This window comes from Chaetura pelagica, unplaced genomic scaffold (genome assembly GCF_000747805.2).
Source record: "Chaetura pelagica isolate M959 unplaced genomic scaffold, ChaPel_1.0 scaffold192, whole genome shotgun sequence".
NCBI classification, from domain to species: Eukaryota; Metazoa; Chordata; class Aves; order Apodiformes; family Apodidae; genus Chaetura; species Chaetura pelagica.
Window position 1 is genome coordinate 1,916,875 of NW_009952570.1, and position 14,250 is coordinate 1,931,124.

The window sequence follows — 14,250 nt, forward strand, 5'->3', positions numbered from 1 at the left end:
TCCTGCTGTTCCTGTCTGTCTTCTGTACTAGACTCTCAAGTTTCCCCAGAACTATCTTCACCCACTGCCACAGGCATGACCTGCTTTAAATTGCTCCTTCTGTCTCATATTTTCCCTTGCTTCACGTTCAGTCACTTAGATCTGAACAAGTTTCTTGTTTTCCCTTTGTAGAGTATTAATTAAACCTAGACCTCTGCTCATTTGCAACTGGGTGTTAATTTGCAAGCCTGTGTAGCTTGACAATTTTGGGTCACTGCCCCTTTGGTTACTTAAGTTATTTAATAACTGGTATCTGATTATAGTAATGCTATAGCACATTCATTTTCTAAAATAATAGGAAAATTATAAATATTGCTGTCTCAGCAACAGCACTGAAATGTCACTGTCATACTAGTTTTTAAAGAAGGAAGATAAACTGTCAACATCCAAGTCATAATGGCATGGCAGTTTTTGCCAATAGTCTTCAGAATGATTCCATCATGGCATGGTTTGAAACTGGTAACATGTAGTTTAATTAATGCTGTGGCATGAAAGTACAGCATGAATCTATTTGAGGGGAAGAAAAAGTCAAAGCTTATTATGATAAAATTATCACAAACTTGTTGCTTGTTGGATTTGCATTTTAGCTATTAATTTATGCCCACTGTAGTGATGGAGCTTCTTGATACACGTTGGGATTACTATAAAATTATTAATGGCTCTCTCCTTTCCCCTTTTCCTTTCTGCTTTTTGACCAGGAATGTCTTCCAAGGAGATCTATGGTAACTCATGCTTTAGCATTTCATACATCGTTGTTCTGCAATTTTTCTAGTTCCTTTGTAACAATGGCTTTAGAACCATCAGGAAGTAAAGCAAGCTGCTTAAATGCACGTTTGCTTCAGTACTTTTTTCTCTATACAAAATTGATTTTGTGAACTAACAGCTTCAGTATGAGGAAGCAGTATGGGTGTGCCCTGGTTGGAATGTGTAAGTCATTTATAGGTTCATTGATAATTTCTAAATTAAAAAGGTAGCAAAATCAAAAATTAATAATAATAACAAAAAAAGAATCCAACATAGAAATAGTAATGCACGCTGTCCCATGCTGGTTTTCTGAAAGAGGTAAATGAAACCTGGTATAAGACTGTACTATTATTCTTGTCTTACCAGGCTTCACAGCTCAGCTTCATCCATATCTTCCCTGCGTAATTTGTTTTTTAAACCTTTGCATGTGCATAATATTTGTCCTCTACATGAGGATATACTGAAGCTTTCCTTCCTTTCAACTTCGAATTTCTCCCACTCTTTTTTAATTGCAGATGACTCCTTTGTTCGACCAGTTACTTTTTGGATTGTTGGTGATTTTGATAAACCCTCAGGGAGGCAATTGTTGTATGATGCCATTAAACATCAGGTAAGTAAAGATTACATTTGAATGGGTTAGTAATGCTAACAAAGCAGCAGGTAGAGGCTTGAAAAATGCAGGTTGTGCTTCTTTTGTTTATGAGCTAGGCAGATTGGTTCTCCCTGTAGGGTCTTTAATATCCAGCCTCATCTTGTTTGTAGGGGCTGGAATATTACTGACCTGACATTGCTCGTGGTTCTAAATTGAAGTTGTCTGTTTGAATATGTGCACTTCTCTCTGCTCTGTCGCTTTTGTTCCAGGAACGTAACTGAATCATAAAAATAGCTTATTCCTGAGTTACTGTTTTGCCAGGTGGAGTGGTGGTCATGGTCCTATATCTCTTAAATAGCAGAGTATTATCTAGAAGATTCCTGTCACACTGGTGCCTCTATGTAAACTAAAGACTTGATGCTAAATTGGGTCATTTATCTTTTTAACATAGTGGCTTTATTTACCTGCTTTGGAATCTGGTTTTCTGGTTAAGAAATACAAAGCTTTTGATGTAGAGTTTATTAAAATAGACTTATTCTTCTCGGTCCAAACATACCTGAAATCTAAACCTTTCCTAATGTGTGTTTCGTTAAACACAGAAATCCAGCAACAGTGTTCGAATTAGCATGATTAATAATCCTAGTGATGACCCAAATAGCCAGAATACAATTGTGGCTAAAGCCATATGGGCAGCTCTGCAGACACAAACATCAAATAATGCCAAGAACTTCATCACCAAAATGGCAAAAGAAGAAGTTGCAAAGGTGCTAGAGGCAGGAGCTGACATCTTAGAGTTTGCTGTTGGGGTAAGCATGTATTTACAAATTAGGATACTTTGCTTGTTCTGATTTATTATTCTTTTTAGTGTTATACGTTCATGTTCAAAAGATGCAGTAGCCATGGAGAGTAATACTGTTCGGTGTGGTGGGGGTGAGTTCTTCTGCTCTAAATATACCAGTTCATCTAAAAGCTAAATCACTTTGAGTAGTCAAAAGGAATGCACATGCAAGGATCTGTTTAAGTGAGGCAATTGTGTCTTGGAGGAATTATGAGAGAACTACAGTATTTTTTCAAAGCTGAGTAAAAAGAATGACAATCACATTTCTCGAAGTACATTTTAAAAGTTAGACAAGAAACACTTAAGAACAGAAGAATGAAACAGCTGCCTTACAACCATTACTAGGGCTGTGACCCTTCACACCATAAGCTGGGATCATGTTTGAAGGTGAGAGGCAAGAACTAGAGGTCTTAAGACCACAAAGAACAGGGTTCTGTGGATAAAGTATAGCAAGATACAAGGATATTCTTGAATGGAAATACAAAAGTACATTTTTTTTAATTGTTCAGAGGTTTACTTTTCTTTCCATTTCAGTGTCAAGTGTTCTTTTCTTTCAGGGTATGGATATCAATGTTTTCAAAGAAGCCTTTGAATCTCCCAAGGTGGATTTCATTCTGTCCCATGCTGTATATTGCAGAGACGTTCTAAAGTTGAAGAAGGGACAGAGGGCTGTGATCAGCAATGGAAGGGTGAGATCATTCAGCAGACAGTAACAGAGATAATCCAGGTGGGAGAAGGAAGCAGGCCTTGAGCAGCAGAGTCTAGGGACCAGACACAGAGTGACAACCTCCTTTATGTCTCAGCAATCTTTAGGACCACTTCCAGTTTGTTTTATGGAGACCTGCAATGACCTTTTGGTTGTGCTCTTCGGTTAGTTGTTGGTGTTTTGTACCATTTCAGATCTCTCAATAACAGTTACTTTCATCTTGGCAGTGAGTTAAGTCCAGGGGAACAGAAATGAATGATAAATTTAAAAGATCATGTGGCTTCAGTTGATTTGGCAAAATGCTGCATTATTTGGCTCTGATCAAGGTGCCTTGGTCACTTCCAGCAGCTCTATTTACAATTCCCTCTTGGATCAGGCAAATTATGTTACAGTAGCATTTGACTGTAAATAACAAAACCCATCTGTCTACAACATTGTGTTTTCTTTTGTCATCTGTTTGCTAGTTAGGAAAAAATCAGCAAGTTCCAGTGGCTACTGTATACTTTAATGGGTTAAAAATCTGAAGCAATGAGTTGCAGTGTTCTATTCCTCTGGTTATCAAAAAAAGCAATAATTGCCTTGGTGGCTTTTAGGCCTCTGAAAACTAGAGGAGTGAGATTTGCTGGAGTTTTGCTGGGCTACTAGAATTGACCTAGTATTCTATTGCCCTTTCAATGTAGTATTACATGTTTAATGTAATGTGTGCAACTATTAGCAACGGAGTCCTCAGTGAAAGTCTTAAGCAGGCATTTTATGTCTCAGTCTGATACTCTTGGCTTCAAGTAGCTAGACTTACCTGTTCAGCTCTGCTGCCATTAACATTAATTTCAGCCTGAAGAGCCAATACCCACTGAGGTGGCTGTAGTATTTAATTACTACATCTTGGAGCTTTTTTTCAGTGTAGCCTTTACCTAAAGTGCTGATTTTGCTTTCTTTGTAGATTATTGGCCCATTAGAGGATGGTGAGATGTTCAATCAGGATGATTTCCATCTCCTTGAGAATATCATCCTAAAGACATCAGGACAGAAGATCAAATCTCAGATTCATCAGCTAGGATTTGAAGAAGATCTGTAAGTAAATGTGAAGAGGCTTGCAGAAAAGTGGTGGTACTTGGATAATGGGACTTTCTGCAGCCTGGATAGATGCTATGAACAAACATGCGTGTGTTTGTGGGCTCAGATGTTCAGAGGGACAAGTGAGAGAAAAAAGACAGATAGTCCTTTAGTGACTTTTTTGTAGCTCACAATCTTCTGGAGGTATGGAGCTGTAAGCATATCCCCCAGATTCAGGAAGCTGTTCTGAGTCTATGGCAACCCCTGCTGTGGTGTTGTGCTCGAGAGTTCATTGTTCCTGACTTATCTGTGTCTAGTAGCAGCCTGCCATGGCTGGTCTGTTACCTCGTAACTGAAGTTGGAGGAGTTGTGGTGGCTGGAGCCTTGCTGACAAGCAGCAAGACACTGGGAAAGTGCCCAAATCCATAGGAATTTACTCTAGAACTGTTCAAGTGAACATGAAAAAGTAAATTTGTGTGTTGGTGCTGGTACTTGTCAAGATGGTGCCTGGATCTCAGCATCATGAGCGGCAGCGGCCGGCTGTGTTATCTAACAAGGTGAGGAGGTGGTTTCTTGTGTTGGCTAGGGCGTAAGCAGGTGGACTGAAAAAATAAATCATAGAATCATAGAATGGTTAAGGTTGGAAGGGACCTTAAAGATCATGAGGTTGTAACCTCCCTGCTATGGGCAGAGACACTTCCCGCTAGACCAGACTGCACAAGCCTCATCCAACCTGGCCTTGAACACCTCCCAGGAAGGGGCAGCCACAGCTTCTCTTGGCAACCTATTCCATTGCCTTCTTATTCTCACGGTGAAGGATTTCTTCCTGATGTCCAACCTAAATCTTCCATCTTCTAGTTGAAAACCGTTATCCCTTGTCCTATCACTGCCCTCTCTGGTGAAAAGCTCCTCCCCAGCTTTCCTGGAGCCCCTTCAGGCACTGGAAGGTGCTCTAAGGCCTCACTGGAGCCTTCTCTTCTTCAGACTGAACAGCCCCAACTCTCTCAGCCTGTCTTCGTAATGGAGGTGCTCCAGCCCTCAGATTATCTTTGTAAAAAGCATGAGAGTTGTGGTCAAATTCTTCATTGTGTTCCATTAGATTAAGTTTAGTTGACCCTGGTTGGCTTTACCAACACAGATGTCTGTATGCAGAGAAGAGTTGTTTGCTGCTGTGGGATGTGTTACCTAGTGCTGTAAGTTGCTGCCCATTATTAGTTTTTTTTTTTGAAAGTGCTTTCTCTGCTGGATTACCTTCCTGCTCCTTTAAATGGAACAGAAGCTGAACTTTTCATTAATATCAAGGCCTTCAGATTTTTTGTGGGGTTTTCCCCCACCTAAATTGTAACTGACATACAGTTTTAAACCATTTAAACCTCCAGTATGTCAGGGTTTCATAACTTGTAGGTAGGGTTACTATGGTATTAATTTAAAAGCAGAAGGAAGGCAAAAAAATGAGGCACTGAAGCATGGTTTCTGAATCTGTCTGCAGTTCAGCTGGATGCTGCTTGGCCTATTGATACATTAAGGTTGTTTGAGTAGTACATTTCACTGTCAGTACTATGGAATCATGTAAACTGCTTTTAACTTTTTAAAGAGAAACAATAGGAAAAGAAGTAGAAAGAAAATTAATATAGTTCTAGATGATGATTGCAAAAAGCATAGAGATTAGCTAATCAGAAGGAAGTAATCTTCAGGTTCAAAAGAACATGTGCCAGTGTCTTCAGAACTGAAGTCCTGAGGCATGTGTTTGTATGCTGAAGCTCATAGCTAAGAAGAGATATCTAAGGATGATAGGGTAGGGGAGGAAGGCGTCATTTGAACATCAGCTAGTTTGGAACACAGTGGTGGTTCCTTGGTTTGAATGCTGACAAAAGTTTTTCAAAAGCTTTTAAAATTATCATTGGAAAACAGAGTACAACTTTGCAGACTTCATCAGGCTTGTGATTTTGGTATGACCACTTGAAACAGCTGTCTATAAATCTATGGGACTGACTGACTTCAGGAAAAGCTGATGGATCTTGAAGTTGCAATTTGATATTTGAATTGGTTTTCATGGAACTTTCAGGAGGTTTTAAATATATTCTTAAAACACTAGACTGAAAATTCATGGGAGGAATAAAAAGAAAGAAGTTTTCAAAAGATACTATCTTCTAATGATAGGACCCCTCTCAAAACTTTCTTCACATACAGGATTGCTTCCTAGTTCTTAGAACTGGTGTGTAGCAAAATGGGAAGACTTGTGAAACAAGGGTTTGATCTGAATCGAGGTTGGTGAGAGGTTGAAGTTCAGGAATGCAAGTCCCTGTAGCACAGTGGAGCCCTAAAATACCAGCTGTTCCATATTTGCTATGGAGTGAAACTCTTTGGAACCCTCAGTAATAAGGCTGTAAGCTGTTTAAAGTGATGGTAGTTTAAACCTTAAATATGGTTAATTCTCTAAAGTGTGTGTACAAAGGTAGTATAAGTGTTAGGTTATGTATCTGAATTCAGTCTGTCTTCTCTTTTGCTGCTAACCAGCAGAAATGTGATAAGTACTTTTTTCTGAGTATCTGTAAACCATTTTTGCTTTTCTTTTCAGTGCGAGTGACTTGGTAATGAAAGTGGATGCTCTTCTTTCTGCTCAACCAAAAGGAGAGGCAAGGATTGAATATCATTTTTTTGAAGAAAGATACAGGTACAGGATTGCTGACATTTACTGAGCAATATGCCTTGCCTTGTCTTTTAATGTTTCCATGGTTTTAAGTTACATTTAACTTAGCAAAAAAAATTAAATTATCCATTAATTTGGTACTTTAAAATTGTTTTCTCTTCTGTTTAGTGCAGTTAAACTGACACCAAATGAGGGGGAGACATACTTTGATGTTGTGGCCATTGTTGATCCTGTGACCAGAGATGCTCAAAGACTTGCTCCGTTGCTTTTGGTAGTTATGCAATGTTAGAGTGTATTTTATGGCAATTTCAAAAAGTCAGTTCTGTAATTTTGGAATTTTTGTCTTCCTCCCTGACAAGCTATTCTTCTCTTTACTTCAGGTTTTGAACCAATTGATAAATATGAACCTAAAAGTGTTTATGAACTGCCAGTCAAAACTTTCTGACATGCCCTTGAGAAGGTGAGCTATACCACACCAGGGCCAAAACAAGAGACAGGAAAACCTGTTGGAATGTGCAAATACAGAAATATGGTCAATTGTCCTCCAGAAAGTCTCAGTGACTGCTTTGAGCTTCTTATAGTAGCATCATTTCCCACAGGGAATCTGGAAATGTGTGGGTAGCATGAGTTACTTCTGCTTTGAAGTGCAATTTATTTACAAGTTGGGTGCATTTTATGTATGCATGTGTTTATTAATTTATATAAAACAATTAAATAAGTTACTGATCTTAATGGCTCAGTCTTGCACATTCTGCTTTGTCCTTCAAGATGAAAATCGTGACCTATTTTAAGGTCAACACAACCTGTGTTACTTTGGAGAAAGTCTCCTATAGGCAAGAGGGAATAAAAATTTCATAATAGGCTACTTGGAGACATTGGAGGTGTGGGAAAGTTGATGCTGTCAGCAAGTTCAATGGGAGTGAAATATCTGCAAAGTTTGGCAGAAATATGTTCAAACATTTTCCTTTTGAAATTTCAGCTTCTATCGCTATGTTTTGGAGCCAGAGATTTCTTTCACAACAGATAACAACTTTGCTCCTGGACCAATTGCCAAGTTTTTGGATATGCCCCAGTCTCCACTGTTCACTTTGAACCTCAATACTCCTGAGAGCTGGATGGTGGAATCTGTCAGAACCCCATATGACCTTGATAACATTTACTTAGAGGAGGTAAGAGAAAGCAACATGCATTGAAATGGTGTTTTTCCAGGGTTTATTTTTGTAATGGGGAAGAAATGTAAAATTTAAAATGCTAATAAACACAGAACTGTGGATATTAATGCCTTTTATGTTTGCAGATGCCTAAAGGTTTTCTGGGAGGGATGCAGGTAAACTGAAGCTCACTGATAATAAGATTGCTGTTCCCAGTTACTCATGGATGCTTGAATCACAGGTTGAAAAATGCTCTGGGCTTGAAGCAGCTCCTACAGATGCTTGGAGTGTGTGTATATAACATTTCAGAGTATCCTGAGCTAGAAACAAAGAAACTCTGTTGATCATTAAATCATCACAGAATCATAGAGTCATAGGGGTTGGAAGGGACCTCTGAAGATCATCAAGTCCAACCCCCCTGTCAGAGCAGGACCAAAACTAGGGCAGATCACTCAGATAGGCATCCAGGCAGGTCTTGAAAGTCTCCAGAGAAGGAGACTCCACAACCACTCTGGACAACCCATCCCACGGCTCCATCACCCTCACAGTAGTTTCTCCTCATGTTGAGGTGGAACTTCCTGTGTCATCACTTGGTGCTGTTTCCCCTCGTCCTGTCAACAGGCACCACTGAACAGACACTGGCCCATTCTTGACACCCATGCTTTAGAGATTTGTAGACATTAATAAGGTCCCCTCTTAGGCTTCTCTTCACAAGCCTAAACAGTCTCTCAGCCTTTCCTCATATGACAGATGTTCTAGTCTCCTCATCATCCTCATAGCCTCCATTGGACTCTTTCCAGTATATCCCTGTCCCTCTTGAACTGGAGAGCCCAGAACTGGACACAATACTCCAGATATGGTCTTATGAGGCTAAGAGTAGAGGGAGAGGAGACCCTCCCGTGACCTGCTGACCACACTGTTATTTAGTTGCTTCTTGAAAAACTGCAGATGTATATTTAAACCAGTATTTTCACATAGAATCCAGCATATGCAAAAGATGCCAGTCTGTCTAGAGGCTGAAGTCCTCTATCTATAGAATGGGAATGGTGTGGGCAGGACTTCTCTTACTTTTGCATCTCTCTGATGTTGCTGGGGAATTTAATGCAGCGCAGTGGCAGAGTCAGGATTGCTGATCCTGTACTAGTTTTTCAGAAATTTAGGAAATTGGGTGTTTGCTATTGTGTCATTGGTTTGTTTGTTTTGTTTTTTTCTTTTCATCTCTTACTCTAACTGTAAAGCCATAAATCAACCACAAAAATAGTGGATACTATGCGTTTCATGGCTCCAATTCCACGTCCCTTCTCCCCCCGTCTTTTACGTTAGAGGGAAAGGAGGATAAACACTTTGGGCAGTCAAAGAACCATCCTGACCCTGCAAATAAATAGTAGCTTAGATTTTGCAGATGCACAATTTCCAATTCCTAATCTGGTGGAGCTATAGCAATGAGTGTGCAATGAGAGAAGATGCTTTGTGAAATCAGACTAATATTTAGCTTATGTAGTGTCCTCAGGCTACATCTAAATTTAGCCTGGTAGGGACCCAAGGGTTTTTTGGGGTTTTTTTGGGGGGGTTTTGTTGGGCTTTTTTGTTTGGTTGGGGGTTTTTTGGCACTTGCGTTTGGTGTAGAGGAAAGGACTCGATCTTTCTGATGGTACCATATGACACTGTAAGTGTAATAAAGAGAAAACCAGTTTATTTCAGATGATAAACAGAATATGAGGCTAGCTTTAAACAGGTTTAGTTTCAAGGGTCTGGAGATCATAATGTACTTGCTATGAGATGCCAAACCAATCACTGTCTTGACTACATTCTTGTAATGAATGTAAAAAAAATAAGAATTGTACAAGAGAGCAACAGTCCTGCCCTTTTTCTTATCCTAGCATCTTACCAGTTGATATTAAAATCTTTTTTGTCAGAGACACTCTTAACAATACATGTGTGAAGTTCATCACTGGAAGGAGCTGAAGCTTTTTGGGGCTTTCTCAGTATTTGTTTCACAATTTACTCTGGTAAAATAAAGTAGGATTATTTAATTACTATGGCTATTTTAGAGAGTCATTGAATCACTGAAAACAGGCACTTTAGAGCAAGTGCTGAATTCAGCAGTATCTTCTTGTTACAGGTGGACAGTGTTGTAGCTGCAGAATATGAATTGGAATATCTGCTTCTGGAAGGACACTGCTATGATATTACTACTGGACAGCCTCCTCGGGGACTGCAGTTCACACTGGGAACGTCAACCAGTCCTGTCATTGTTGATACCATTGTGATGGCCAACTTGGTAAGCATTCTGTTCAAACTGGCAATATATAAGTGGTCAGGACAATCACTTACATGATCCATTGAGTATCTGTGGGCTGTGGATATGTGGTGTTAATTCCTCTGCACAGTTGGTTGCAGATACATCAGAACCACATAATTCCTACCATTGATGCCTAAAACCCTGCAGTGTACTTCTTTTTCTCTTGCCTTTTTCAAGATGTACTCCCTTCCCTTCAGCTTGCCAAGAAGTGTCTTCTGGAATATTTTAAAATTATGCCGGTGTTCTTAAGCAATCTCTTTCCAGGGAAGGACAGGCAGTTCTACTTTTTCTAGGCAGGGTACTTTGTAGACCATCTGCTCTGATACTGTAAGTCTCAGGTGGACAGTTGTCTTAGGTTGGGACCCATTTCTTCAGGAGACCTATGGAACAATCAGAGAGAATAAGCAAGAATAATCAACATTCTATAAAACAAAGGAAGTTTGAAAGAATGAGAACTGCTTAATTGAGTCAAGGGAAGGTGATGGAAATCCAAACATGTGATTGTTCCCTGCAGCTGCCTTTATAAGGTGTCTGCAGAAGGGATCCATCTGTTTTCAGTGTCCATGCTGGGTAATGAGAGAGGTAACAGCCTGAAATTATGGCAAGGGAAATTAGTCACTGGACTGTTTTCTTGATGAGTAGTGTTAGTGAAGAACTGGAATAAACTGCCTACTGTCATTTTTGGAATCTTTAAATCACTCATCACTTACATTTTATTTCTTTGTGTCTTAGCCAAAGTATATCCTCTAATGATGCGATATTTCTTACTGTAGAAATGAAGATTTCTGTGTGATCACTTTGCATATGTGCGTGTGTAAAGGAGTAAAGCTTAACAGTTTGGAGGTGTCTTTTTTTTCCTGATTAGTTAAACCAAAGTGTATATACCACAGTATACAATGCTGATTGGGAATCTTTTTCATTAGCTCAGTTTGTCTGTACTGTGAAGAGGTATTAAGAGACCAGGAAAATGCCTTTTGGGGATTTATTTATTTATTTATTTATTTTGTTTAGTATTGTTTTGTTTTTTTAATAAAGCAGACTAGTTCACATGGAATTACATTCATTTGGAGTCACAGTACAAAACTGGACTAGACACTGAAGCGTCACTACAAATGTTTGTGACTTTTGCAGGTGTGATAGTCGACATCTGAAAATAAAATACTCAGATCTGGAAGTTCTGTTTTTTAGGCAGATCTTTCATCAACTGCTGTGTAGTTTCCAATCAGAAATTCACACAGGCAAACTTTTGCAGAAGAGCTTTTTGATTGCACTCTTCAAATCAGGACTCCCTGAAGACTTCTGTCATCTAACAAATAATGCAAAACTTTTTCAAATTCCTGTCTCTTATGAAAGAAATAATGCCTTTGGATGGAGCTTCTGGGGTCTTATGTTAATCAGCTGGGTTAAAAATAACTATTTTCAGATATAAAACAGTGGGTCAAAATAAACTATTTAAACACTTCATCTATGTTTGTGTTTTCTGGAAACTGACAAATGTTATTTTTGCTTCACAGGGTTATTTTCAGTTAAAAGCCAACCCTGGTGCATGGACTCTAAGACTCAGAAAAGGCAGATCTGAGGATATCTACAGAATCTACAGGTAGGAGAGTATAAAAAATACCTTAATCTTTTCTTAAGGAAACTTGTGAAGGTAGACAATGTAATATGTGAATCTAACAGTTCCCTTACCAAAGTGTAGTGAACTGAACAGCAAACGATTTCTGTTCAATATGAAGTGTAATGTGCAATGAACTAATTATTAGTAAGCCTGTGTTCAATACATGTATTTGTTACTTTGCTGCATGTCTCAAACCTGTTTCACAGAGCTGAGGTCTAATGCTGTGTAGAATAATGTCTAGAAGAAATAAAGAATGTATTTCTTCTTTGTAGTAAAGATCAGTATTTTACTGTCTTTTCAGCCATGAGGGAACAGACTCCCCACCTGAAACTAGTGAAGTTATTGTTGCTCTCAACAACTTCAAGAGCAAAATCATTAAAGTGAAGGTGAGTTTAAAAACTGGAGTTGTCCTTAGAAAAGACCTTCTAACTCACAATGGGGAAGAAGCTTTGACTAAGGCTTGATGATCCTTTCCTACAAGCATACATGTGAGGCAGTTTGCACAAAGTTCACACCATGGGATGTAGAATGGAGACAGTTACCTGTAGGCTTGGCCTTGGTTTTTGCACCCGGGTGAGAATGATGCATAAGGGCTGTTCTTTATGTATGCTCATGAGAAACAATTATGCCCACATTTTACTAACTCAGTTGTGCTTATGACTTGAGAAAAAAAGTCAGTTTTGTATGTCCTGTATGTGTCAGGTAACAAACTTCAGTTATCTGTGAAGTCAGTGTTACAGAAAAATTCGACTTACCTGGTTGAAAATAAAATTTGTCTCAATCTGATAGAGTAGGTGAGAATACATTAAAAAAAAAAAAAAGGTAAATTAGCAATCTACTATCTTTTAGGGTTGCCTCTGAGGTAACAGCTGGAAAATTTAAATAGGACAACTGATAGATAAGTGGGATTTACAACACATCCAGTTCACATTTCCTCACAGGACTGACTTCTGCTAAAGTAATTCTGCAACATTCTTCTGGTTTGCTGCTTTGTTTGTGTATTTGCTTTGAAGTCTCCATGGCAAATAATACCTCATAGAAAAAGCAAGTAGTGTTGAGGAGTTTTGTTAGGTGTTGCAGGGAGTTTGGTTGGTTTGTTTGAGGACTTTTCTTTTCCAGTCTCTATCATCAAGGATAGTCACTGAACACCTCTTAGCAAAGCATTTTAACCATCCAGACTGGCATGCATTTGGTGTCTGAAAACATCGGTTCACTACTGAGCTGTTCCTCAAAGGCACCTTAGGTTACCAATTAGCTCACTACATAACTGAAATGGATACAAACTGAGCTAGTGTCAAAATGACATTCTGTAGCTGTTTGTCCACTCACTAAAGCAATGTTGTGCTTTACAGGTTCAGAAAAAACTAGATATGATGAATGAAGATCTGCTAAGTGATGGTACCAGTGAGAATGAATCTGGATTTTGGGAATCTCTCAAATGGTAAAATTAATTAAATAATAACCTGCAGGTCTTTTGCAACTGGAAATCTATTCCATGATACAGTTAGGTCTGTGATATTCCACAGCCATCTGTTAGGTCTGAGTTTAGGTCTTGCTAACTCCTTACCTTTCACAGGATCCCCATGTTCCTAGAGGAATGAGCTACTGCTTTGCACCAGCTTACCTGCCCTTCCCCTGGTGTTACAGGGAGCCTGAATCAAAGAATATTTGGGGTTCAAAGGGATCTCTGAAGATCATCAAGTCCAACCTCCCTGCCAGAGCAGGAACACCCAGGGCAGGTCACTCAGAAAGGCATCCTGACAGGTCTCAAAAGTCTCCAGAGGAGGAGACTCCACAACCTCTCTGGGCATCCTGTCTCAGTGCCCTGTAACCCTCACAGGAAAGAAGTTCTTCCTCATGTTAAGGTGGAACTTCCTGTGCTGGAGTTTGAATCCATTGCCCCTCATCCTATCACAGGGCACAAGTGACAAGAGGTTGTCCCTGCCTTCTTGACCCCAGCCTTCATGTATTTATAGACATTAATTAGATCACCCCTGGTCATCTCCTCTCTAGACTGAAAAGCCCCAGGTCTCAGCCTTTCCTTGTAAGGCAGGTATTCCAGTCTCTTCATCATCCTCGTAGCCTCTGTCCCTCTTGAACTGGGGAGCCCAGAACTGAACACAAGTGAGGTGTCACCAGGGCAGAGTAGAGGGGGAAGAGAACCTCAGTCTGCTGGACACACTCCTCCTAATGCACCCCAAGAGACCATTGGCTTTCTTGGCCACAAGGGCACATTGTTGTCCCAGGAATAACTTGTTGTCTATCAGGACTCCGAGGTCCTTCTCCACAGAGCTGCTCTCTAGCAGATCACCTCCTGACCTGTGCTGGTGCATTTTGTTGTTCCTCCCCAGGTGCAGGACTCTGCTTTTCCTCTTGTTGAACCTCAGCTTCATCTCAGCCAGCAAACTTTCACTTGAATAGATGTTTGTGTTTAAGTTCTTGCATCTTCCGTGGCTTTGCAGCACTCTGCCTTATGGAGGATACCCCCAACCCATGTGTGGGGACAACACCAAACCCCACAGCTGTTCTATATTAAACCTGTAGCAATTTTTAATTT

The 14,250-nt window shown here is 39.7% G+C and overlaps 1 protein-coding gene across 1 annotated transcript in view; it reads left to right on the forward strand.

Moving 5' to 3' along the window:
• Nucleotides 1-14,250, forward strand: part of UGGT1 (UDP-glucose glycoprotein glucosyltransferase 1) — a 45,724-nt gene that overhangs the window by 24,778 nt on the left and 6,696 nt on the right. Inside the window, exons 20-32 of the mRNA XM_009993527.1 lie at nucleotides 738-761; nucleotides 1,299-1,393; nucleotides 1,975-2,181; nucleotides 2,771-2,902; nucleotides 3,860-3,990; nucleotides 6,551-6,646; nucleotides 6,791-6,893; nucleotides 7,003-7,082; nucleotides 7,602-7,791; nucleotides 9,896-10,054; nucleotides 11,590-11,675; nucleotides 11,995-12,079; nucleotides 13,046-13,134. Coding sequence (XP_009991829.1) covers nucleotides 738-761; nucleotides 1,299-1,393; nucleotides 1,975-2,181; nucleotides 2,771-2,902; nucleotides 3,860-3,990; nucleotides 6,551-6,646; nucleotides 6,791-6,893; nucleotides 7,003-7,082; nucleotides 7,602-7,791; nucleotides 9,896-10,054; nucleotides 11,590-11,675; nucleotides 11,995-12,079; nucleotides 13,046-13,134 — 1,477 coding nt within the window. The remainder of the gene's footprint in view (nucleotides 1-737; nucleotides 762-1,298; nucleotides 1,394-1,974; nucleotides 2,182-2,770; nucleotides 2,903-3,859; nucleotides 3,991-6,550; nucleotides 6,647-6,790; nucleotides 6,894-7,002; nucleotides 7,083-7,601; nucleotides 7,792-9,895; nucleotides 10,055-11,589; nucleotides 11,676-11,994; nucleotides 12,080-13,045; nucleotides 13,135-14,250) is intronic.